This window comes from Centroberyx affinis, unplaced genomic scaffold (genome assembly GCF_046629955.1).
Source record: "Centroberyx affinis isolate AG114_WGS23_722 - 3 ecotype Tasmania unplaced genomic scaffold, CSIRO-AGI_Caff_v1 ptg001140l_1, whole genome shotgun sequence".
Lineage (NCBI taxonomy): Eukaryota > Metazoa > Chordata > Actinopteri > Beryciformes > Berycidae > Centroberyx > Centroberyx affinis.
Window position 1 is genome coordinate 176,102 of NW_027279676.1, and position 24,917 is coordinate 201,018.

Consider the following 24,917-nt stretch of genomic DNA (forward strand, 5'->3'; position numbering starts at 1 on the left):
CAGTTAATCTAATGGTGTTTCCCAAGCTGAGTGTTGGTGGTCCTCAGAAAAAACATTTTGAAGTTAGACGCAGCAGCCCTGCCCTAAATGTAAGATTATTGGTTTAGAGAATAACATATGGGTGATAATCTGTTTTGCTGCCTATATTTGTTATACAGTGCGCAGCTCAATTACAGCGAGCCTCCTGTTCTGATCATTTTCACTACGTCCAAACTGGGGGGGAGGGGACTGCACACCTGTTGCATTACAATAATTTTTATTTAATTTCCATGAATTGATAAAAGATTATTTACTTCCAACATGTACTTGGCTTCTTTCTGTTTTCTTTGTCTTTTGAAATGTGGCATGCTAGTGTAGCCCACAAAAAGATTTGATACTGAGTGTAGCATTTAATTGAATTTAGCCCTGATTAGTAACATTGCTAATGTCTTTTCTTTCCTCTTTTCCTCCACAGTGCCCCCATGCCATACTTGGTAGGAGTTCATCTTAGTCTACTTGAGGTATGTTAGTTAATCTATGGGTATGTGTGTTCGTAACTCTCTGTGTAATTGTGCATAATTAGATGTGCACGATTCTATGTGTGGGTGCAAGTTCATGTGAAAGTGTGTGTGTGTGTGTAGGGGGTGGGGTTATGTGCGCACTCTGTATATCAAAGTACATTTTTTATGGTCACTAAAATCACACCAGATTTCATCAAGAATTTCAGGATCCTTTTCAGTACATTTCCATAGACAAATTAACCAAATTGGTTAGAGTTAGGATTCTGTCAATTGGATACTGTGAACAAATATTTTTTCTCTCTCTATATGTGGTCAGCTAATGCTGCAACTGACTTAGTGAATTCTGCTCTTAAATTCAGTATAAAGTATTTGAAATTTCAATAATGCAGTATTTTCTTTGACACCTCCAACACTTTGAATCAAATCAAAAAAAATATTGACAGAATGTTTTTTCCTCTTTATCCCCCTCTCTTGCTTGTGTGCATTCTTAACCAGAAGTATAAAAGACAGGGAGAGAAAGGCAGAAAAAGCATCTGCAAACAAAGAGCTTTTCTACTTCATTGTTGAAAGCGTGTGTGTTGGTTGGGGGGCAAGCCGTCACCAGCACTGCTGTTGTGTGTGAATGCATGTTACACGCACGCGCACATTTGCACTTGTGTGTAAGTGTTAGTATGTAAGTGTTTGTCTGTATGCGTGCGTAATTGTGCAAATGCATATGTTGTTACGCATGTGTGTGTTTGTTGTGTGTGTGTGTGCGTGTGTGTGTGTGTGTGTGTGTGTGTGTGTGATATTTGCCTGACAGTTGCGGCAGTGGCAGTATTTATCACACTCTGCATCGGTGACAGTCCCCCTTTCCGCCACTACATAATTAGTCCAGATCAGCATGTGAGCCTCCACAGCACAGGCTGTCACAAAAGTGACAAACTAGAAATTCACACACTCTGCTGTTTCCCCCCCTACACCTGCCTGCATCGTGCACCACACTGAAATAATTGTTGAATTTGTCGCCATCAGGATGCACACTGCACAGCACAGCAGCACTGTGTTGTTGTTGATGCATGAGGTTGCGGTGCTGTGGAAAATGTTCGCGCACTCTGAATGTTTCCTCTGTGCGCCATTCTTCATTTTTGTGTGTGTGTGTTACAGTAAAGATGTTCTAATACTTTTTTTCCTACACGCCATTTTTCATTGTTAGTCGTAAAGGTGTGTGATGACTAGTGTGATTTTAAATGTGACCGCTGTGTTTTCTCCTGACTGGGGCTTCAGGACAGCCATGAGGTTGCCTGCTGGGAAACACACCTGGGCAAAACTTATTACGTGATTTCAAATATTTGAACTATCGAAAGTTCGGTTGATTTAATATCCCAGGAATTTAAATAATTAGCTAAATGAAATGTTGTGGCTCTTGATTCTCCAAATACATGAAACATATATGACTTTGCTACTGTTAGTGAAGTAAAGGCAGTAGATTAATTGCTATTTTGCTTTCGTATTGTTTAGAAATGGTTCTAAACATTCACACTGTGAAAGATTGTGAAGGCTTACATTTTTTAAAAATAGACCTTCAAATTCATTGTGTAGAAACACAGAAAATATTATATTTAAAATAATTAATAGTACAAGAGCTTGTACATGGAGGATTTGATATGTTGTAATAATATTTCCAGTGAGAGGTTTGTTCATAATTGTGAGAATATGTTGTGTGTCGTTAATTGCTGTGGCAGTGCGTGCAGTGTTGCTGATACTGTGTATTTCCTCCTGTAGAGAGTGCGCAGTCGGTCGCTGGAGGATGTGGTCATTCTGAACGTGGACACCAACACCCTGGAAAGCCCCTGTGATGACCTGCAGAACCTGCCCAGTGACGTGGTGAGACACACACACACACACACACACACACTAGCACAAAGCTTCTCGTGTTTTAATGTTTCATTGCACATGACACACGTATGGCTCATTTTTTCTTCTTTCACACCTCTCACTTGCATAAAAACACATTCTCTTGCCCTCTCACACACTCACTTATTCAGAAACTCACGCTCATACACACACATACACACACACACACACACAGAAAAATATACACAGACAAACAAATGCACACAAATAACAGTGCACACACAGAAACTTGTCAAACTGGAGCTTTGTCCCCTCCCCACATCATTAATGACTGCAGTAGTGGCTCCTCAGATTGCGGCTGTCTAAAGTAAACTCCCGTCGCGCCGTATGACGCTTGAAGGCGAGCAGCATTCCCCGACCATCAGAGGCTTGTGGGAAAATGTGCAACTCCCTTCCCCTTCATCTCCAACCATTCTAATCATTATTTCACAAAGTCTTGCATTTCTGCCTGCCCACTGGCACGTTTCTGAGAGCGGGAGATAGGAGGAGGGAACAAGGCAAAGAAAAGAAAAGAAAAGGCAGAGATGGGCGAGTTTCTAGGGGGAGAGAGGGGGAAGAAGGGGGCCAATTACCAGTGTGGGCAGCGAAGCCACCTGCCAGCGCATCGTCTCTTTAATTAATGGAGCACTGACGCCGGTCAGTGCAACAGGAAGCGTCGCCGCAGTGTCAGGGTCACACAGACACACACACACCCACAGACACACACACACACACACAGAACGACACACGTGTGCTTGTCATCCCTGTCTTTGTAGAAGCAGGAATCTGTTTGTTTAGCTGTTCTCCAGGGGGTGTGTATTAAAGCTCCTCTGTGAGGCACTGAGGCCCTGCTGGGGCTGCGACTCACTATACCAGCCTTACTACCACTATATACTCAGATTCAGCTGCATACTGGACTCCAGCCCTACTACCACTATATACTCAGATTCAGCTGCATACTGGACTCCAGCCTTACTACCACTATATACTCAGATTCAGCTGCATACTGGACTCCAGCCCTACTACCACTATATACTCAGATTCAGCTGCATACTGGACTCAAGCCCTGCTACCAGTACATATTTATACTCTATACACTACTTATACTCTCACACTGCTCTGGTTTCCCTAATTTAGTAGTGCTCAGCCTACCATGGGCTGCCGCTGTGTGCATGACTGCCTCCTTACTACCTGCCTTAGTGCTTTCTTGCCTGCATTTTATACCGTTTCCTGCCTACTTTTTTTGCCCGTCTGTCTGTGTGCCTGCCACCTACATTACTGCACTACCTACCTTATTGGCTGCCTTAGTGCCTGCCTGCTCGATTTTCATGACACCTGTCTGCCTTCTTGTCTCGTTCTCATAGTACTTACTGCCAGCCTGGCCGTCTCTCGCGCCGGCTGTTTGCTTCTCATGCTTCCTTGCCTGTGTGCCTGCCTGGCTACCTTCTTCTCCTCTTTCTCACTTCCTGCCTGCTTGCTTTTCTGCACCCAGGGACTCAAGTCCTAAATTAAATTGCAAACTGAGTTTGTCATAAAAAAGGAGCCGGGGCTTTTGAAAAGCGACAGAGGCAGAGAGAAAAGCCTTTGTCTTTGCTGTGTGATAAATTAAGTGGCAGGCTCAGAGCCTTTTTGCTTTGATCCCCCCGCTCACCATTTTTCACTGACTAATGACAGAACATACCCTGCATATCATGTCAAATTACACCACCTGAAATGGAAACTTCACTGGCATTAATATATTTATTGTAACAAATTGTTGTTGTTGTTTTTTTTATTCCTATTCATATTTTGTTCCGTCTCCTGTTATCTTTTCACCGGGGCTAGTAGATTAATAAGGAAGAGAGCAGGTACTAATTGAGCGGAATTCCAGGTCCCTTGTTAGTTTGCTTGTTAGTGATGAGGACGTGCCACATGGCATTTGATGTTTGTGTTTACACACAAGGAGATGTTTGAGGCATTGCTCAGTTTGTCAAACAGAGGCCTGAAATCTTAATTAATGCTGAGCGATTCTCTGCCTGGGCTGGGCTGCCGTGCATTGTTTCCTAGCTATTAAAACCTCTTTCATTTCTCCCTAATTCTCACTGTAACACCGGCTACTTAACACTCAGGCTTTATTCAGTGTGAAACTGAAGCACTGAGACCTATGAAGTAGTGGTTTTCACACTCTAAATGCCCAGTGTCACTTTTTATGAATTTAAAGCATGAAATGTAATAAAAGGTAAAGGCCGCAGGCAATTTTTGTGCGTGTTTCAAGTCTTACTAAGAGGGAAAACAAAGCAGTCTCATATTGATTTAAGCAAACCTTTAGAGATCCATCTAATTATGGCAGCGCAGGCTGTGAATACATGTGGACTCTATTACAGCACTGGGCTGACCAGTGGCCGTGCTTTTAGCAGGTTCAGAGTTCACAGTTGTCCTGAATTAGCCGCCCTCTTTCAGACGGGACCCCTACACTGGCTCCACTAGTGCCCGCCCCATAATGGCCTTTTCCCCCAATTTCACACATAATATTTTAGATTTATTGACTATTACAAATGCTACCATGCCAGTAGCGGTTCCGTTTGGCAAAAAAGGAAAAATCTACAAATGAAGAGAGTAATTGGTAAAGAGTCGAAAAAGGATGCAGCAATCTTTTGATAATTATTTTGGACATTTGTTTTTATTGGAAACGTCAGATGCAGCAAAGTTGAAGGTCCGGTGTTAATTGTATTTTTGTTCCAAATTTGTCTCCTGACGTTCTGGGCATGTTTTGACTGGGGTAATAAATTGTTCATATCAATCTTTTTTTATGTTTGTTTTTTCGATTGTTAATTTTTTTCCATTATCAGTTTTCTAACATGCTCTTGTGCTTATTGAAAGTTCAGAGTGCGCCATCAATGAAAAAAATGTCCTATTCTGAGCAATATATATATATATATATATATTTTTTTTTCTTTGTCTCTGTATTGAAATTAATGCAGATGAGTGAACCTACAACACTTTTTTTGTTTCTGCTTTTGTTTTGTGTTACCTGTCATTTCAGAATATAACTGTGCAATCATTACAGAATTTATAAAGTTGTTTTTTTTAGTTGATTCGACATGGTATATTTTCAGTACTGCTTTGCATATTTTAAGATTACTTAAGTGAAACCGAAAGTTTCAATAGTTTTTATACATTTTCAAACCATATTAATCTCAGAGGGGCTGCGTGTGTCATTAAAATCAATGTGTTGACAAGCACACTGAAGAGAAATATTCAATAAAAAACACAGTAGTTTTTCCCAGGAAGATCAAGGTATTTTCATTTCTTTTTCTGAGGATCCACAGTTCCTCTCCCATATAGAGGTTGTGCTGATAAAGTTATAATTGGCTTTTGGTTGGTGGAGCTGTTTACCGCGCTAGTCATTAAAAGTATCCAAGAATAGCAAATTAGGAGTCTGTTAATTCTGAAAACAAACACTGTGCGACTGAATCAGATTTTTTTCATTTGATCCTGACGATTGATCTCGAACCAATGACGGAGGAATTTTTTCATGTATTATTCTGTCTGTGCCACATATTCAAGGTGAGGCACTACAATGTAGCTTACGTCTTTATTTTCAGATGCACTCTCTCACATCACAGCCTAATTCCTTCTATTCTCCTCCTCTCTGCCTCTCGCTACTTTGCTGACACCGTGTACCCATACATTCCTAGCCTTCATACATTTGATCATTTGTATTCCCAATCAAGGGGGGAATTTACAGAGTACACTCCTACTTCCTGTATTTCAAGCCTGCATTTGGAAGTTTACAAATGAATGAGGGGGTTGAGGTTGTGTCTGCGCGCCTCTCCTGAGATCACCTGGCACACTTAATCAAACATCGCGGCTTTAATTTGGTGTTCAGCTTCCGACGCTCCCAGAAAACAACATCTACATCATCATCTACTACAGAGCACAGCCTACTGCAAGCAAACACACACACACACACAGATGCACACACACACACACACACGGGCACACAGAGACGCCTACACACCGTCGACCAGGAATGTTCGTCGATGACATTCAGATCTAGTTTGTGAGGAAACTTCTGTTACTCACAGCTTTTTTTGCTTTGTCCACCAGCTGTCCCTCATGTTCTGTCCTGATACAGCCAAGTGTGTTTCATTTCGCCCCCTGTGTCTTCCCACTATGGTGGAGCCACCTACAGTAAAGCCACTCACATGCTGCACTAACTAGACGGTAGCTCAGTGCCGAGGCTGCGGTGTGCCATACTGGGTTGCTCCACCTCGGCTACATGCTGCACCTCACCAGACACAATCTCTGTGTCCACAACATAATCAGCTCAAAACAAAGTATGTGATTTTGTTTGTTGTTGTTGTGGAGTTGGTATTTTACTGACTGCAACTCTGCTTATTTGAAGCATTGTTTTGCGGGGGAACTATTGTTTTAAATGGCGTTGAACTGTGCATACACTCTCTCCTCGGTTACCAGCCCTTCGTCGACTACTGTTGAGTTTAAATGCTACAGTTCATTTTCACATAGTCTTTCTGCAAGGGGTTCGCTCTGGATTAGAAGTCAAAAAGGGAGAGCAGCAGCACCCACTGTGTTAGTTATTGAAGTGAGAGATGACATTTAGCTGTAGTTAATTATGTATGCAAAACTCAGTGCTTGTGCCGCTCAGCTGCTAGAAGAGGTCAGCTTGACAAAGTAACCCCACACCGGGGAGTATCTCACGGCAATGAGATAGCCCTATTAAAACACACACACATGCATCCACACATACACACACACACACTGTTTCTTTCTCTCTTGCTTTCTCATTCTCTTTTCATTTCGCCTGACTAATGTATTGTACTAAACAGCAGACGGATCTACGTATGATTAAGTATTATATGACTCATTTCATGTCTTAGTAGTTGATCTATTCTAGTCTTCCTCCATATATACATATTTCTTTCATCGCATCACATTGCTAATTTAATATATTCATTGAAGTTATTATTGCTATCCTACCACAGACTAATCGTTTATGATGTTATGGGGTTAGATATAAGGGATCCTATTTGACTCCTCCCTATCAACTTAAGTAATATCCCCATTCTTGTGCAGTGTTAAGACTGAAAACGAGGTTAATGTAAAAACACATAAAAAGATGCTGAATGGATAGGTGTTTTTTCATGCCAGCTTTTATGTGGGCTATCATTTACGTATCAAAAGCAAGTCATATTTATTTCAAATTGAATGAGTGAATGCGTTTTACGGATGCCGAAGTGCGTGCTCACTCGTGTACATGCGTGTGTGTGTGTGTGTGCATGTGTGAATACACGGCGCTTATCTATGTGTCTTTGTTCAGATCAATGTGTGTATGTGTGTGTGTGTGTGTACAATTCAGACTACAGCACATCAAAAGAAAGCGGGAGATTTTCATAACTATTTTTTTTCTTTGTAGTTCTTTAATTGCGTCCCCATGGCTTTCTTTCCCTGGACAGAATCTTAAACAAAACATTCTTTTTTGTGAGTAGAAAACCCAACTTTTCTTTTTTTTTTTTTAAACAACACACAAGTGTCAGGGTCGTTATTTGGGAGTTTTATATGCTCCAGTGCTAATTTTGTGGGGAATGCTAAATATATATTCAGAGTTTGATGCATTACATTTTTTTTTCTCTTTCATTTACATTTATTTTTCTTCATTTATTAAATACTAAATATAATATTCTCAATCAAAATCCTACCTGTTGTCATTTTTTTTCTTTTTCTTGTTAACTGACAGTGAGCTAATGATTTGTTGAGTAGTTAATTATGACGTTAACAGCAGTGAATCATTTTTGATATGTTTTGTAGTCTGTCTGATTATAGAATATGTCACGATGAGAGCGTCAACATTATATATAAAAATATTACTTGTTGTCAAACATGATATTTAGTGTTTTCCAGAGATGAAGCCATGATAGCCTTTTTTTCTTTTTCCCCTATTTTGTCAGGGCAACTTTTGGAGTAGAGCAGTGACAGTCACTAGGCTGCTGCATCTCATTCTTACAAAGACAGTGAGAGGTGGAGATAGGCGTTTTTATTTTTGTCAAGCCCACCATTATAAAATATTTTGATTTGTGAGATGCTTCAGCAGCTTGTGTATGCGTGTGCGCTCTATGTGCATGTGTGTGTGTATGAGTGAGTATCCACGGCGGGTTTTTGTGTACGTGTACAGTACATGCGTCGACACGCAGGCGTATTCGCAAACGAGCACACACACACTCACACACAGACACACACACACAGATGCCGGGTGTCACCTACAGTGGTATCATCCCTTACAGTCAGGCAGGGATCATCATTGCACCTGCTAATTACCATCTCCAGCTGGAGAGTTAAATGGAGATCTGTTCTATGTCTGACCTTTGACCCCATGCTCTTTATGTGACGCACTTCAAACCCTGTTTGGGGCTGGCTGGGCTGGGCCTTAATGAGGCCCCATGTCTGCCCTCTGTGGGCTGTGCGCCTCGGACGCCCCGCTTTCATCCCCGACCATCCTCCCTTGATGTAAATTGAAAAGATCACAGCTATGGGGAAAAGACCTGTACTGGAAAGGCCTCTCTGCATAGATTATGAATATCATAACTCAACAGTTTTTTTCTCCCCCCCCTCCAACCACCCACTCCCCCTCTCCTCGCGCCACCCCTCCTCCCCTGTACAATGCTATAGTTCTAATTGGACCCAATGGGGGAGTCTCTGCCTTTGATCTCATCACCGCCACTGTGACTTTACACTAAAAAATGTCACTGCCAAATAGGGTTATCACCTGTAGAGCCTGGCCTTCCTCTGATGCCTGTACGCATCTCGTTAGCTTCACTCAAACTGTAATAGTTAATTAGTGTGACAGAGCCATTACTGTGGAGGCATACCTGATGACTGCGGCGTAGGCGCCATATTCAAAATCCAATTACTAAACACACGTTTATTTTTCATTCTCGTGTCTGATATGTGACGGAACGCATTTTCGACTGTGCTTTACTGTACTGTTAGCAAAAACGATATTCTGCTATTTGTCATGCACTGCTACTATATTTGGTATTTATATGATGAGATAATTAATTACCACATGTGACTCTAAAGAAGAATCTTTTTCATCATGCTCTATCTTACTCGGGAATGAGCGTGAAACTTTGAACTTGTCGCTTTTTCCTCTAACATTGAGAAACAAAGCACAAGCGATTGTGTCCCCGCCTCATTAAAAAGTGTTTGCCACTGCAGCGCTCTCTCCCTTTCAAAGCTGTTGTACAGAACTCTGTGTGCAGAGTAAACTCCGCTATCCCCTCTCCTCTGACAGTCTTTGGGGTATGCCTCCCCCACTTAGACTGACATTGTGTTCGCTTTGATTCTCCTCGAAAAAAAGACAGTTTAATGATTTGCAAGGATGAAAAAAATCAGTGAAAACGCACATAAACATGAAATATTAATTTCAGAAAGGGCTTTACATAAACATAAAAGCATTTAGCACAATGAGTGAATATGGAGATGACACTTGTTAATTTAACCGTGATAAACTTTCTGTTTGATGCCTGGGAGCATTTGCAATGGCAGCGCAGGGACGCGGTGGAGAGTGAGAAAGCCCAGGGGAGAGGAATCGACGCTGTTCGTTTTGTCTCTGTCCCAGTTTAAGAGTGCCATTCTCTCTCACTCTCTCTCTCTTTCTCTCTCTCGCCTTCTTTCTTTCTCTCTCTGTCTCTCGCTCTCTCTGCCTGTCCTCTGAATGAGCTGTGCTAACACTTTGCTTCTCCTCCCTGAAGTTTTCCAGCTAGGCTAATAGCAGACACCAGACCAATGTTCCCTGTAATGCTGCAGCTACACAGAAGCACGCTATATTTGGCCTTCCGATCAAAATAGACCTAATCAAAAATTAATTAAAGATTATGGAAGGACTGGGGTCATTCAGCGGTAGACACAAGCTCAGCTTTTCTTCCACTTCTTCTCTTCTTCTTCCTACTAATACTGCTCCTACTAGGGGTAGCGCTAAAACTAATAATATTGATATATAGGATTTGTCTAGAATGTAAAGTTGCTTTACACAAAGGGAATAGCCAGACAAAAATTACAAAGATGGCTATAGCTGACGCAGACACCTAACACACAACCACAATAACAGACACCCGGCTGTGCTTAACAATAAAATGTAGCAGTGTAAGGAGGTGGATGGATGGGTGGGTGGAGGGCAACTGACATGACCCTGAAATACGCAGCCATAGCCAATGCTGTATTAAATATAATCGGCTGACTGCCCACCACAAATGACGATTTACTTGTTTCCTTTCATGCACCCTTTATCAGTTCTGCAAATGCACCCTGTTTTCTCAGCCCATATTCAGGTAGCAGAGTGGCATAATCATAGTGAGTAAACCAAGGTCTTCACTGGAAGGCCTTGGTTTAAGCTGCCATGACAGCAAGCATCTGTGGGACAAGTGGAGAGGGAATATCCCTACGGGGATCAACAGAGTATAAATAAATAAATAAATAAATAAATAGTAGATACATAGATTAAGCATCGATTTGAACACCTGTTTAGCCTCTTCCATTTTGACATCCTGTATAAATTTTAAGATAAAATAGCTGCAGAGTATACAATGAGGAACTAGAATGAATGAGTGTTTTTTTGCTGATTGAAGATGTATCAGTGTTAACCTGATACAGGCCTTTACAACTGTTAACAGACCGACACCAAGGAGCATTACAGTAACCCAGACAAAATGTGCAACCCAAACCAATCAGATGTTGTGCTTTTGTGCTCAGATAGCACAGCCCACACAGAGAGCAGCAGCAGCCCTCTCTTTCTCTGCCTCTTTTTCTCTCTCTCTCTCTCCCCCCAGCAGAGTCAGACTGCTGGCGAGCAGGTGAGGAGAGCCTCTTGACAACTTCCTTCCCAGACTCCCCAGGGCCCGGTGGCCGGGGTGAATCTTTTGTCATCCTAAAACAAGCTGAGGCCTGCTGCTCCTCCGCTCTCGCCTGGAGTCCTAGAGGGAGAGCCAGGAGAGGGGAAAATAATTAAAGACATTTTATGTCAAGAGTCCCTTTCTAGAGGGAGTCCAGGAGAGCCAACAGGGGAGGGAGGAAAAAGGAGGATGGGAAAGAAGGGAGGTAGAGAGTAAGAAATGGAGGGAGAAGAAGTGAAAAGCAAGGAGGTGATGGAGAGGAGAGCGGGGGTAGCGGTGTGGAGAGAGGGTGAGAGAAGGAGAGCGAGGATGAGAGTTTCTATTTCCTCTCTCCTGTCCCCTCCCTCTCACACCATTCCTCTCCTCCCCCTCCCTTCCCATCCTCTCCTCAATTAGCAAAGCAGCAGGTGCTCTCAGCAGCACAACAGATAAGCTTGGAGGAAAGGCTGAAGCTCTGCCTTTCTTTTTCTTTCTTTTTTTTGAGATGACCTGCAAATGCGATACTTCACACCCAGAATGGGCTTGCAGTTTCCTCCGCCAATTTCAGAGGTGATAATTTAACTTTTACCCCTCCCACCTCTCTCTTTCCCCCTCCCATCTCTCTCCCTCTGTCTCTCTCTCTCTCTCTCTCGCACCCTCCCTTTCTCTTTCTGTCTCTCACCAGGTGTCCTCTATGAAGAGTAAGCTGAAGAAGCAGTCAACAGCAACAGGGAGCGGTGTGGCCCGGGCCTTCCTGAGAACACAGGCCGCTCTGTTTGGATCCTACCGCGACGCCCTCAGATACAAACCTGTAAGGAGTGGCATCCATCAAATGTTACCAGTCACCTTGTGGGATAGTAGTATGTCACATTATAGCCCTCATTTACTTAACACTGACTTATAACTACCATATTTCAACAATGGCTATAGGTTTGCATTTAAATAGCTAAAGTATTGAATATAAAGGCCAGGGATGGTATTTTGATCCATAGCCACTTATTTATTTGACTCAGGAAGATAAACGCAATATATTTGCTCTTCAAAATATGTAGGCTCTCAGTATCTGTCTCAGTTTGGGCGAAGCGAGTCAAATTTCAGCGGAGCACAGTTAGATAGGGGCAGTTTTGACTGAAAGTAAAAGGTGTGTTTTCAGCCAGAGCACAGAGTTGAGGTGGGCCTGTCTGAGGCAGTGAAATGTCAGAGGAGCTGAAAAGAGTCGGGACGTTCCCTTTGAAGATCCCTTTTAGCCACCTTTGGTGTTTTACTCTCCTTTTCTAAGCCCCCTAACATTTCTGTTCTGGCTCTTTCTGCTTATCAAGTCTAAGTCAGAGCAAACTACAGCATGTCCTGTTTGTCAAATAGCGAAGCCTTTGTTCCTTTGGCTTTGAGATTAATTGGACTGTGTGGACTCCTGGAGTGAAGATGCTACATTATTGATGCTGTCTCTCTCTTCTCTGTATACAGACAGTATATGTGAACAAACTGCCTCCCCTCAGACACAGGCACTGAAACTCATTGTGTGCGCGTGCATTGTGTGTGTGTGTGTGTGTGTGTGTGTACATGCGCACAACATGCAGTGACTCGTCAGTTTACACTCACTCCCACATTGTTACCTTTTCCATAGGATATGTATAAAAGAGTTAACATAGCATACATATAGACACACATAAACTGCACATCTGCCTTGATGAAAATACTGATGATCTCGCCTGCGTTCTGATATTTGTGGAATATCACATTGTTCTGAGCTGAGGAACAGATCCCTCCCAGGCTGAGCTGAGCTGTGCTGTGTTTCACAGGCCCATATGCCTCGACAGAAGGGGGGGTGTGGATGCTTGGTAGGAGCCTTGCTGAGTTGTAAATGAAACAATACGAGGGAAATGATAATGAGCTGAAAAGCAAACAGCTGATTAGAACGGCATTATATAGGTCATCAATTTCAGCTCGCGTCGATCTTCCCCCGGCTGCTTCTCACCAGCTCAGAGCAGCGCGCACGTGTCTGGCGAAAGAACCTGAAATAGCTATTGGTGAGCCAAGATTAGTAATGTTAGATTTCACAGCCATTCATGTAGCCTAGGTGGGTAGGTGGGTGTGCATATTCCCAGGCTATATGCACTATACTATTGAGTAGCTTGAATGAGAAGCAGGCTTGTAACCAGTTGAAATCCCTGGACCAGATTCGCTAAATCTGGGTGGGGGAAGATAATAAGTAACGCTCCCCCATCCCTCAACATCTACTGCGCCTTGCTCAAGGGCACTTGAGCAAGGCGCTGAACCCCTACCTGTTCCCATGGAGCTTCTCAGTGGCCAAAAGCATAAGACACTGTTTATATTAAGTAGGTCCCAGGTGGGAGTGTGGGAATATGTGTAGCCCTCCCTGTCCCTGCAGCTACAGCACCGGCCCCAGGCTGTTTCTGTAAAAAAGAATGTGTTTTTAGTCAACTTTGCTGGTTAAATAAGGCTAAGAAGAAAAAATTATAGCTGCTGCGCAGCAGTGTCAGGGCCGGGCATTTTGAGGAGGAAGATGAAGAAGAAGAAGAAGAGGAGGAGAAGGAAGAAGAAGAGGAGGACAAATGAGAAATACATGAGGGTCCATCAGCAGAACTGCCTGGACCATAATTATCATTAAAACATCTTTGAATGTGTCTCTAATCCACACAGCACAATGCCTGACTAGGCATAAGCATGTTTATTCTGCATCACCCAGGGCTCGAACTCACAACCTTTGCCACCAATGACAAGTTGTGATCGAGTTGAGCTACCTGAGAAGTGGGAAAAATGGAGGTGCCAACCACCAACCACCAGGGTGCAGGATAACAGCTGTCCATTCATGTAAAGGCAGATTTCAAACTAGTGTCAAATATTCAGTTATCAAGACAAAATTCAGAGAATTTGTGTACTTCCTCTAGACAACATAGAGATGTCTGTAATTTGTTTTTACAAAGATTGATTGCTCCATAAGTGAAAAACTGATGTTTAAAGATGCTCTATTTCCATTGACTGCAATAGTTTACATGAGGGCAGAATTCAAAATGCTGTCAAAAATTCTGTTTTTGAGATACAATTATGAAATTTTACACACTACATCTACCATGACATCAAAATGTTGTCATTTATTTTCATGAACATTGGAGATTTATTTAGCAAGAATTTGCAGTAGCTGTTTACAGTAAAACACTTTGATGCACTGTGGGCTCAATTTTTGATAATTCAAAAATCTGGCTAGATCGTTTGTGAAGGACAGTCTGAAGATGCAGTGTCGCAAGTTTGGTGTCAATTGAGCAAAAAATGTGGGAGATGAGTTTAATTAGTTTTACAGTTTTTGAGAAAAACAGAGTGATGGACTTCATAATTGCTACCAGCTCGAAGCATCTGAACATTTCTGCTCACTTGGGCCTACATTTTGGTGAAAGTTGCAAAGCTGTAGCACGTACGACTGATTTGTTATGAATTTTCACAGTTTAGAACTTTAGACGGTTGCTGTAGTGCCACCATCAGGACTATTAGCCCACAATGCCAGTTGAGGAAGTTTGGCATGGGACTGGACCCATGTGCAAAGTTTTGTTTATTTTCATGCACGGGAAGGCAGATTTCCTTGGAGGAATAATAATAATAATAATAATGATAACATTGGCAAATACAAGAGAGACCGGCAAGACTGCCCGGCCCCTAAAAAACACATTGATTCGTTTTTTTCTTCTTCTTGAATTGGAAGTTTTCATAGTCCTTGGTGTGCTGGGTGAGCGTGGTGACCTTAGGGCACATGAACCATATTCAAAAGTTCTGATAACTGTTCAAAATGCATGTTGATCAATCTGAAAATGAGGCTGTTTTTCTTCCAATCTTGAAAAGTTGACTTTGTCCAGTTGCGAGATTGTATCCGACAGCGGCAGTTGGCGTTCTGTGCAAACCAAAGGATTCTGTTTGATACTGATGTGTACACAGAGCCAGTCTTAAAGTTGACTGGGAAAGTAGACTTTTTTTGTAGCAGTTAGTTGTTAGTCTCAGCATGCCATTCAGTTTTGTTAGCTACAGCGTGGTCTGAGGCTACAGCAGCTAGATGGAGACTGCAAAGACGATAAAACTACAACTGAAGCTACTTTCAACTAGGCTTTTAAGAGAGAAATACTCCTTTAAAACTTCTAGTGATGTAAGTGGAGCAGTATTCCTGTGATGTAATTTGGGCCAGTGGTATTATCCGCCCAACCCTGAAAACAGGTCTCTAGTGTTGTAAAGTTGTTTTTATGTGTCACACTGTGCCCGTAGCCTGGAACAGACAAAGCGCATTGTTTCACACCAGAAGAATCTGGAACATCACTGAAATGTGTGAGAATTATGCTAATTATGAGAAAACATGCATCGGTAATGACCGCGGGGCTGCGTGTGATTGGCCTGCAGTGGTTCTGTTGTCATCCTCCGTGTCTATAGCTCACAGGCCAACAGACATGATGTAAGAAATAGTAATAATGTGATAATGTGTTCATGCGGAGTACTGTGGAGTTTACTGGGACACTGTCTTCTGGTCCGGGGGAGCCGGGGTGTTCTCTGCCAAGGGAGCTGTTTTAAAGGGACCTGCTTTATTTGAAACATACTCTCTTCCTCTTTCTTCTTCTCCCTCCCCCCTTTCCTTCCTGTCTGTCTTTTTTTTTTAAACTCATTTTCTGTTTGTAGGCCCGCTCAGCTCATTAATGAAGAAATTGGTCCAAATAGTGCCTTTTTACAAGGGATTTTGTACAGTGCATAAAGGCAATAGATGTGATGTGTATGTGTTACTGCTATGAATCACATTATAAACAACGATGGTGGCTCGGACCCCCTGCCTCTGGACACATTAGACGCATCTGTCTTCTTTTCTGTGGCTCATTTCTGAACTAAATGAACATGGTGAAAAACAGATTGGTGCAAACAATATTGAGCTTACATGAATTAATTTTAATTGTGTCATTTAATTTTGCCAATAATGTCTCCCTGGGCTCTTCCGATTGGTCAGGGGGAGCCAATCACGTTCTGCGAGGAGAGTTTTGTGAACCATCGCTCGAGCACCATGAGGAACTTCCTGTCCATGGCTGTTAACCTGCAGCTCTTCAAACAGGTACAGTACATGCAGCTGTGTGTGTGTGTGTGTGTGTGTCTGTGTGTGTGTGTGTGTGTGTGTCAGAGTTTGCATTAGCCAGTAATTGTCAGGTTTTAACCAGTAAAATTTATTTGAAAATCTGGAAAATATGGACAATATATTTGACCTCATGTCTATAAAAAGTGCCTGAAATCCTTGAATAATAATTAAGGTTGGAATAAACTAAACACCCGCTGTCATTTACATGGACACATGGACAGATGCACAACTTCATCCTGTAAGCAATAGGCAAGCACAAATAAATAGGAAAGGATGACTGAGTGCTTACCTGGTAGGTTACTCTGTCCTCTCCAATCAATGTCAGCGTATTTTTAGTGTTCAGCTGGTTTGTATTTACAGGGGAAAAAACTTCATTTTCACAGATGAAAGTGTGTGTGCGCAACAAACTATCGACTGGTTACAGCTAGTATTTACTGACTTGACAGTTCAGAGTCGGGAGAAATGGAGAAGAGAGAGGAAAGGCCGGGGCTAAGAGCTTTTTTTATTGACCCCCAGAAGCTGTTTGCTGCGGTATATTTATTATGCTCACACATCTTTATGTCATTCTGTTTGCTCAATCTGGGCTGGTGTGCAAGCCAAGGCATGACCATTTAGGACTGCTAAAAGATCTTTTTTAGAATGCAAAACCATATCAGGATTGCATTTTAAGTAACTCATTTTAAATATGTGTCTTTAACACATGCATGCATGTATTGGTAATAGATGTGGCCACAATTATTTCTTGTTTTGCAAATTGAGCGTCCACTGGACAGTGGATAGAAATCCTAGTGTTAACTCTGGTGTGTGTGTTTGCAAGCATGTGTATTTACATGCATGCATATGTGTGTGCATGTGTATATGTGAGTGTCTGAACAGGTGTGCCTTCATTTGCTTGTGGTTACATGAGTTTCCCTTAAAATCACTTGATATACAGTATACATATTTTCTTCCCAAAATCAACTCCCTCAGCAATACTGAACTTATCACAGCAAGAGCACACATCAAAGATATCTCTGGCTGTAAAAAAAAAAATTCCTCTCACCCCTTGAATTTTTCTAAGTGCTCTCTGACCCGTGATAGCAGTGTGATTTACCCCTGCGAGTGCGGCACAGCGCACCCTCAATCAGCCTTTTGTTTCTCTGGACACTCTGTCCCGTCTATAATTTTCCCAGGCAGAGCAGATAGCAAGCAGCAGTTCAAAGCATCCTCCCGGCTGGCTCCTGCCTGAGCGGTAGCATTGGGAAACAGGCCCTTATCTCTCCTCCCCTCCTCTCCAGTACAGGGGATGGGGTGAGGTTATCTCCTCCACTCCTCTCCCTGCTGAAGTGAGAGAGGCCAGCGGTCCGCCCGAGCTCGGCTCCGGCCATGACCCATATCCACTCATAAACATAGAAATACAAGTGAGGGGGGTGGGTGGGGGTGCCAGAACACTCACTTCTGCGGACACACACATGCATTCATTAATTATCTTGTTATGTATTTATTATCCAATTTATTTTCCCTATAAACAGTATATTATGCATTATATTTAGGCCTGTAACTAGGACTGCTTTCTTCTCAGTAATCCTGCTAATCGACAGTTGTTCCAAATACAGTGAATAATAAATGCTGCCTGCTATTTTTGATGTTTTTTATTCAGATAAGAGTTATTAAGCTTGGTTAAAGTCCATAAATGTTGCACTGATTACATTACAGTAATAGAGATAGTAATAGAGACCACCTCAACTCTCATTTTTCATTTTCTAGCTAAAGTAAACAGAGTTTGCACTCTACTGTAAGGTGTTGTTGATGCAGGGGGACCCTGGGACGTCATAGCTGCTTGGCGGTCTGAAATAACAAATCAAACAGAATATATTCAATAATACGTATCATTTATTTACTGACAAACAATGTGTGGGATTTTTCACTGTCAGCTAAATGTCAACACTGTTAGGTCTAACTCTGGATGAGCCAAATTCAGAGTGTGTTATTGGGACCGGGAGACCACAACACGTCAACAAACACAATGTTCTCTCACGTTACACCGTGCTAAAGCAAATGTATAATGTTGAGGTGTTACCTGTGTTTGAGGTGTTACCTCCCCAGCAGGGAATTGCTTTTTTTCTACAGGTATTACATTTAGCAATTTTGTTTTCCACCCTTATTAAGCTAAGCCACATTCTGCTTAGCAGTGTTTGCTCTGCAATGAGCTGTCGTTCCATCTTGTTTTGTAAACGGCAGCATGGAGCTGTTGATGCAACTCAAGTTCAGCAAAACAATACAAATACTGTGGGGGCAAGGTGGTCCAGTGGTCAGAGAGACCTGTGTCCTGCCACAAGACACTGAAGCCCTATCTGCTCACTCAAATTCCTAAAATGTAAATGAGCCGTGATATACGTCAAAACAATCCTAGGCTAGAGATCTACATTTTACCAGATGAGCGCATTTGAATTATGCTCTTAGGTAGCAATAAGCAGAAACAAAAGTCATTTTATCCCACGCTTCTATGACATTTGGACACCGAACCAACCCTAACACACACACACACACACACACACACACACACACACGCACACACACACACACACCTCTTAATATCTCTGTTTCTCTCTCTCACCTTCTAACACACTTCCGTTCCCAGAGCCAGTCTTTGCTCTCTGTTCAGTCCACCAGCCCATCTCTGTTCAGAACAGAAGTGGGAGAAGACTGCCAAAAGAATGCGGGGGAAAGCCTGTCAACATTAACCTGCTTCCTATCAACCATCCTCAGCTCCTACGCACTTGCACACACACACACACACACACACACACACTGCCACGTGTGTGTATTGTGCTAGTAGAGACTGATACAGTGAACCCTCTTCCTCTTATTGACAAAACCAAGCCATACACAGTCTTCATTAGGTCTGCAGGGGGACTCTCACTCTGCCAATTTACTGCCGGGAACCTTTGTTCACATAATACCTCCCATCAATCAATAATCATCCCTCATCCTCCATGTATGAGTATGTTTCCCAAGCCTTGAATCGAAAGGGGGAAAGGTGTATTCCTGCAAAACCAAATGACAGCTGCATTTCCCTAGAAACTGTTAAGATAATTCAACCTGCCTGGTGTATGTCAGCCAGGTTTGACTGTTAGGCAAGAAGGTAGATTGAGGAGGCAAAGAGCGTAACCCTCTGGATCTCATTTTGGAGAGATGATCTGGCCAAATGTTTAGGTTCCGGTGTTGACCACACAGTAGGATGCAATGACTTTATAATCCATATTTAGGGCAATTGTTATTGTAGAGCCAGCATACAAATCCCATACATCAGTACATTATAATGTGTGCGCAAACAGAATACACATGATATGTGCATGTTGATTAATCACTTTAGTCCATCAGTCACTGTATACCAGTTCAGATGTACATGGCCCATCTGGGTACTTGTGGGTTACAGCTAACTGGTTAGCATTGCTACCAGTCTCTCCCTGTTAGCATGACATGACACATTACCAAATTCCCATCATTTTACAGTCTGTTGACAGTAGAGGCAGCCAGGTATGTCAGTCAAGATAAGACAAACTTTATCAATCCCAGAGGGGAAATTGCACTGTAGCAACAAGGCTAGGATACAGATAAAAATACAATGAACAAAACATATTGAAGATTAAAAATACAATGTCTTCATCGTGACAAGCCAATGACAATGTAAAACAGATGTTTAGATTTGATTTAGTTAACTGTCAATTCATGGTTTGGGTGGAAATTTACAAACAGACAAGACAAGCGTGTAGCCTTGGTTTGTTTTTGACACTTGTGTATGTCGGCAAATCAGCCCCTATAGAGTTCAAATCTAATCCCAGCTTCTGGTTCCATAACTCCCTCCAGAGTTGAAATAAATCTAGACCATTCTCCACGTGAGTCGGTCAGTGTACCAGCACTGGCAGCCAGATGGCATAACTCGGGCCTCTCTACTGTCTGCAGCCTGAACAGCAAGAGGAAACACGATGCGATGTGTATGGAGCAGGATTTACCTCCAAGTCTGCAGCACTCAATGTGCGTTAATCTGTTATTCTGCGTGGTTTGTCTTGAGCTTATGTACACATGTAGTTTGGCTTGGAGTTTCTTTTGAAAAGTCAAAAACAATGTAAACAGAATAATTTAATCATTCTCCTGCTTTTTGTCCAAATGGAACTGATCCTATACAGTCTGAATTTATTTTCTATACCTGTTTCTTTTGAAATACTCACCCTCAAAACAAAGAAAATGGCTGAGAATCCTGCTTTGTGAGTGAGTGCATGAGTGTGTGAGTGAGTGTTTTGCATGTGCTGGTTTGTATGTGCGTGTGTCTGCTGATCACATAGCCTGCCATTGTTGAGTAATGTCTAATTAAGGGACCACAGTGAGGCAGGTAATCTGGCCGGGGAGCGGGGAGGGAGATGGGGGGATAAGTGGCGGCTTTGGCTAGGTGATGATTTGGGTTGATTATCTGCACTAATTGGGCCAGCTAAGCAGCAGAGCAGTGGCTGGAACCTGCAGTCTCACCTCTCATTAAAATGATCTAATGATGGAGTTTCCAGCCTTTCTGACCAGAGCAGAGGGGGGGTGGAGGAGGGGGGGTGGGGGGTGGTCGTGTTGGTCGCTAGGTAGCAGGCTCCCCCATGGGACCCACACCCAAAAACAGCCTATAGTGTAGATACAATAGGGACGCACTTACAGGGCTTGGGGAAATAATCGCTACAGTTAAAAAAATTAAATGTCAGTGCGCCAATGTCAAGTATCTATATTTGTTTTCAAAAGTATAGGCCACCATGGTGGTCCATAAGCTTATGTTCTTGAAAATTAAAAGGCTGAAAGGTGTTGAATTAACTCAAGGAATTGTTAATCACAATAAATTGCAGTATCAAATAGAAATGCTTTATATATCATTAAACATTTAGAATACCAGCATTACTGCATTGTTAGCTGCCTAGTCATTTCCTTACACAAATAACACTGGTTCTGTGGTTAGTGTATTTTTAATTTTGGTTGAAAACATTCAAATATCATAATGATATTGTCAGACAAAAAACACATCTGTAAGAAGTAGGTTTTTCAGGGATAAAGAAAATACTTTCTTATTTAACTAATACATTGGGATTTTAACAGGTTTTAGTGCTCCAAGGGTCATGAAACTCAATCAATGTGTCAATAAACCATGTAATCAATTTACATATGAATAACACCAAAATTGCAGGTACATATTTTTTTCACACCAGCAACAATAACTTTCCAACATTAGCTTGAGGATATCACTTGAAAGCATTATCTCAATTTGTTTTCAACATGGAACTCTATGCCAAGATTTGCTATTATTGTAAGCAGTGGGACAGGAAACAGCAAAAGATTTGGGGCCAATGTGGTAGGAATTAGTTGATTATAAACGGTGCACCCGAGGTGAAACATGCTGACTCAGTGATCTACATTCATACATTCATACATACGTATAAAGTCATTAATACATTCATATATAGTTGTTTTGGTGAACTTTGAAAAGATTTGAAAGTTTTTAAAATGTAATCTTATTCAAAAGGTTCAAAACAGTACAAAACAATACAGGAAAGTCCACCTTGACATACCAGTCAGATCACTGAGCCGGTGCCAAGCTGCCCGGGAAGCAGCACCAGAGCTGTTATCATGGGCTGAGATGATAAGAAGGAACCCTTTGATGTGTTTATGACTTTTATTGAGATTATTTTGTTTTTCTTCTCTCCTTCCCTTCCCGTCCTTCCTTTTATTTGGTCATGGATTGTAAAAATCTCACTAGATGTTTTTCATGCTTTAATGTCTAAGGAATGCTGTTATTTTTGCTGTGTTAATCACAGAAGCTGAGGTGTGTGTGTGTGTGTGTGTGTGCGCGTGTGCGCGTGCGTCTGTGTCCTTGTGCCAGTGCATAAGTATGTGGGTGTGTGCGTTTGGCTTGTGCGTGCGGACATGTTTGTGTGCATTTGTGTGTGCGCGCACTCGTGAAATGTGTAGCTGTCTTGGTTATTAGGTCCATATTTATGAGATGGTGTTTTATGCGCTCCATGTGACAAAGGGAGGAAATGAAACTTCCCCGTGTCTCAGACAGCATGCAGCATGTAGTCTGCTGCCCTAATCCCTCACCTGCTCTACATTACCAAATCCCTATTACCTGCAACCCACCTAATCTAGGGGTCTAGTCCCTGCCAGGTAGGATTAATACCACTCTACTGTGGCCTGAGTGTTTGAGTCTGTGTGTGTGTGTCTGTGGCCTGAGTGTTTGCGTCTGTGTGTGTGTGTGTGTGTGTATGTGTACCCCACCCCCCTCCCCACCCCTTCTTTAATAAGCGTGTTGTAATTTATGGTTGCAGTTCATCGACGGACGGCTGGCCAAATTGAACGCAGGCCGGGGCTTCACCGACGTGTTTGAGGAAGAGATCACGGAGGGGGGCTTCTGTGGAAGTGAGTAGTGCACGGCCTGTCTATCAATTAGTCAGCTGATATTTATTTGGCATATTTCATGCAGTGGATACAAGCTACGGTGCTTTTGTAATGAATAAAAGCAGTGAATAAAACAAGGAGAAACAGTTCAAGTTGCAGAAATGAAGGGTAATATAGCAGCAAAGAGAAGGCATAAAACAGCACTGAATAAAACATAGCTTAATAGAATAAGTATGTCTGAGTGAAAACAATGCTACAAAGGTTAAATGTCCACAGACTCTGCTTTAAAACACTAAATTACAAAGATATTAAATTATATATTTGTATAAGTATATATTTATAATATACTTATTATAAAATGGATAGTTCTGGTCCCCAGTTACTGACTGGCTGAGTCATGTTGGAATTAAATGTTAATTAAATATGAATGCACTAATTGAAAATCACCAGTCATACTGTGCTTAAGTGTCGCTTAGCAACAATTGTTTAGCTACCATTCAGGAACTATATTGTTTTCGGAAGAGTAACATTTAATTATTATTATTTAATTATTATTGATTACAAATAAAAGATTATGCTTTACATCATGCCTAACAGCTGCTCTTAGCTCTTCTGAAATCTCCGTAAAGCACGGCCCCTCATGGTTTATTGCATAATTTTGCTTTATTTGACATGCATCTGGAATGCCGTTTGGATCACATAAATGTTCTATTAGAATTGATAGGAAGGACACTTGTAAATCTTGTTCAATAACACAAAAGATGAGTGACAAAAATATTATTTTGTTATGGAAATTAGTATTATTTCATGTGCACGAGACATCAGAAGTTGGGATGTGAAACAAATTCCACTGGAATGTTCAGCCAAATTATGTCATTGGCATGATGACACTTCACATTTGAGTCTCATTTCCATAAAAAAAAAAACAGTATTCTGTGACTGCCATCCATATGTACCAGCCAAATGGCCAGCAGATTATTGGGAATGTCAACTCTGTCTTCCCATTCATTTCCTTCTAATTCTGTTCTCTAACTTTTAAGAGCAGACTCCCAATCATGTAGTCTAAATCACCTCTCTCTAAATCACAGTTGGAATGCTAATTTTACATTCATCAATTGATGGTATATGTTGTTATTAGTTAGATGACAAAGTTTGGATGGAAGAAGAAGTAGCAGAACTATGAGCAAGAGCGGAAGTGTGTTGCTCATTAAATGTTAGCAGTCCTGCTTTATATTGGCATCCTGTAGAGTATTCTTCTACACTGGCATTTACGACCATTTGAGTCATTCTATTTCCATTCTAATAATTCTGATATTCTTATATTTCTAATTTGTCACTTAGGCAAGTCAGACTGTCATACAGCATGCTTTATATTCTTTTAAACCACCAAAGCCACTAATGAAGGGGCTAAGGAAGAAAACATCTTTTGTTAAGAGTTTGTCAAGTTTTTTCTGAAGAAGAGATTACCAAGAAAATAGTACCAAAGACATGCATGATAGAACTTGAATTTTATTTTTATTTTACATGTCTGGTATTGACCACAATACTTGACAGTGCTCTGTATTTGCATGTATGACTCATTTAGTGTCATTCTAGTTGTCCCGTCCAATATGGGAATGGCTGTGTCTATGATTTATAATGTGTGAATGTGTGTCCGGCTATCAGACTGTATTGCACAGTGATACACGCTGTAATATGCATAGCTACCTTTGCTTTGCAGCGTAAATACTATTGAGTGCAAAATGATTAATTCATATTTCCTGTGTTTTATACATCCCTCCAGGTAATTCAAGGTCTTATCAACAATGGATGCACACTGTGAAGGTATTCAGAGAAAGTCCCGCATACTGTACCTAAATGCTTTTATCTGAGGCTTTTTTTTTTTTTGTTACATTTCACCCATTTTTTTTCCCTGAGTTCTATTTAATTGAAAGCGTGATTGACACGGCTCAGCGTTTGAAGTCTTGGTGTTGCCTTTGGAATGAAGGGGCTGAATGTATGTACAGATCCAGCCTGAGCGCAGTTTGGTGTGTGAAGCGGCGCGTGCAGCAGGACAGTGGAGACAGACGGGGAGGGAGACAGAAGTGATTTGACGTGACAAGACGTCCTCCGACATGACATGTTGATCTGGCAGCAAACACAGGCGTTACTCCGTTG

General features: G+C 41.8%; 1 protein-coding gene across 2 annotated transcripts in view; it reads left to right on the forward strand.

The window, feature by feature from the left end:
• dennd1b (DENN/MADD domain containing 1B) overlaps positions 1-24,917 on the forward strand; it is a 105,822-nt gene that overhangs the window by 63,406 nt on the left and 17,499 nt on the right. For both annotated transcript variants that reach the window (XM_071524055.1, XM_071524056.1), the window contains 6 exons: positions 455-500; positions 2,265-2,366; positions 11,928-12,053; positions 16,233-16,334; positions 22,691-22,781; positions 24,544-24,584. In XM_071524055.1, coding sequence (XP_071380156.1) covers positions 455-500; positions 2,265-2,366; positions 11,928-12,053; positions 16,233-16,334; positions 22,691-22,781; positions 24,544-24,584 — 508 coding nt within the window. The remainder of the gene's footprint in view (positions 1-454; positions 501-2,264; positions 2,367-11,927; positions 12,054-16,232; positions 16,335-22,690; positions 22,782-24,543; positions 24,585-24,917) is intronic.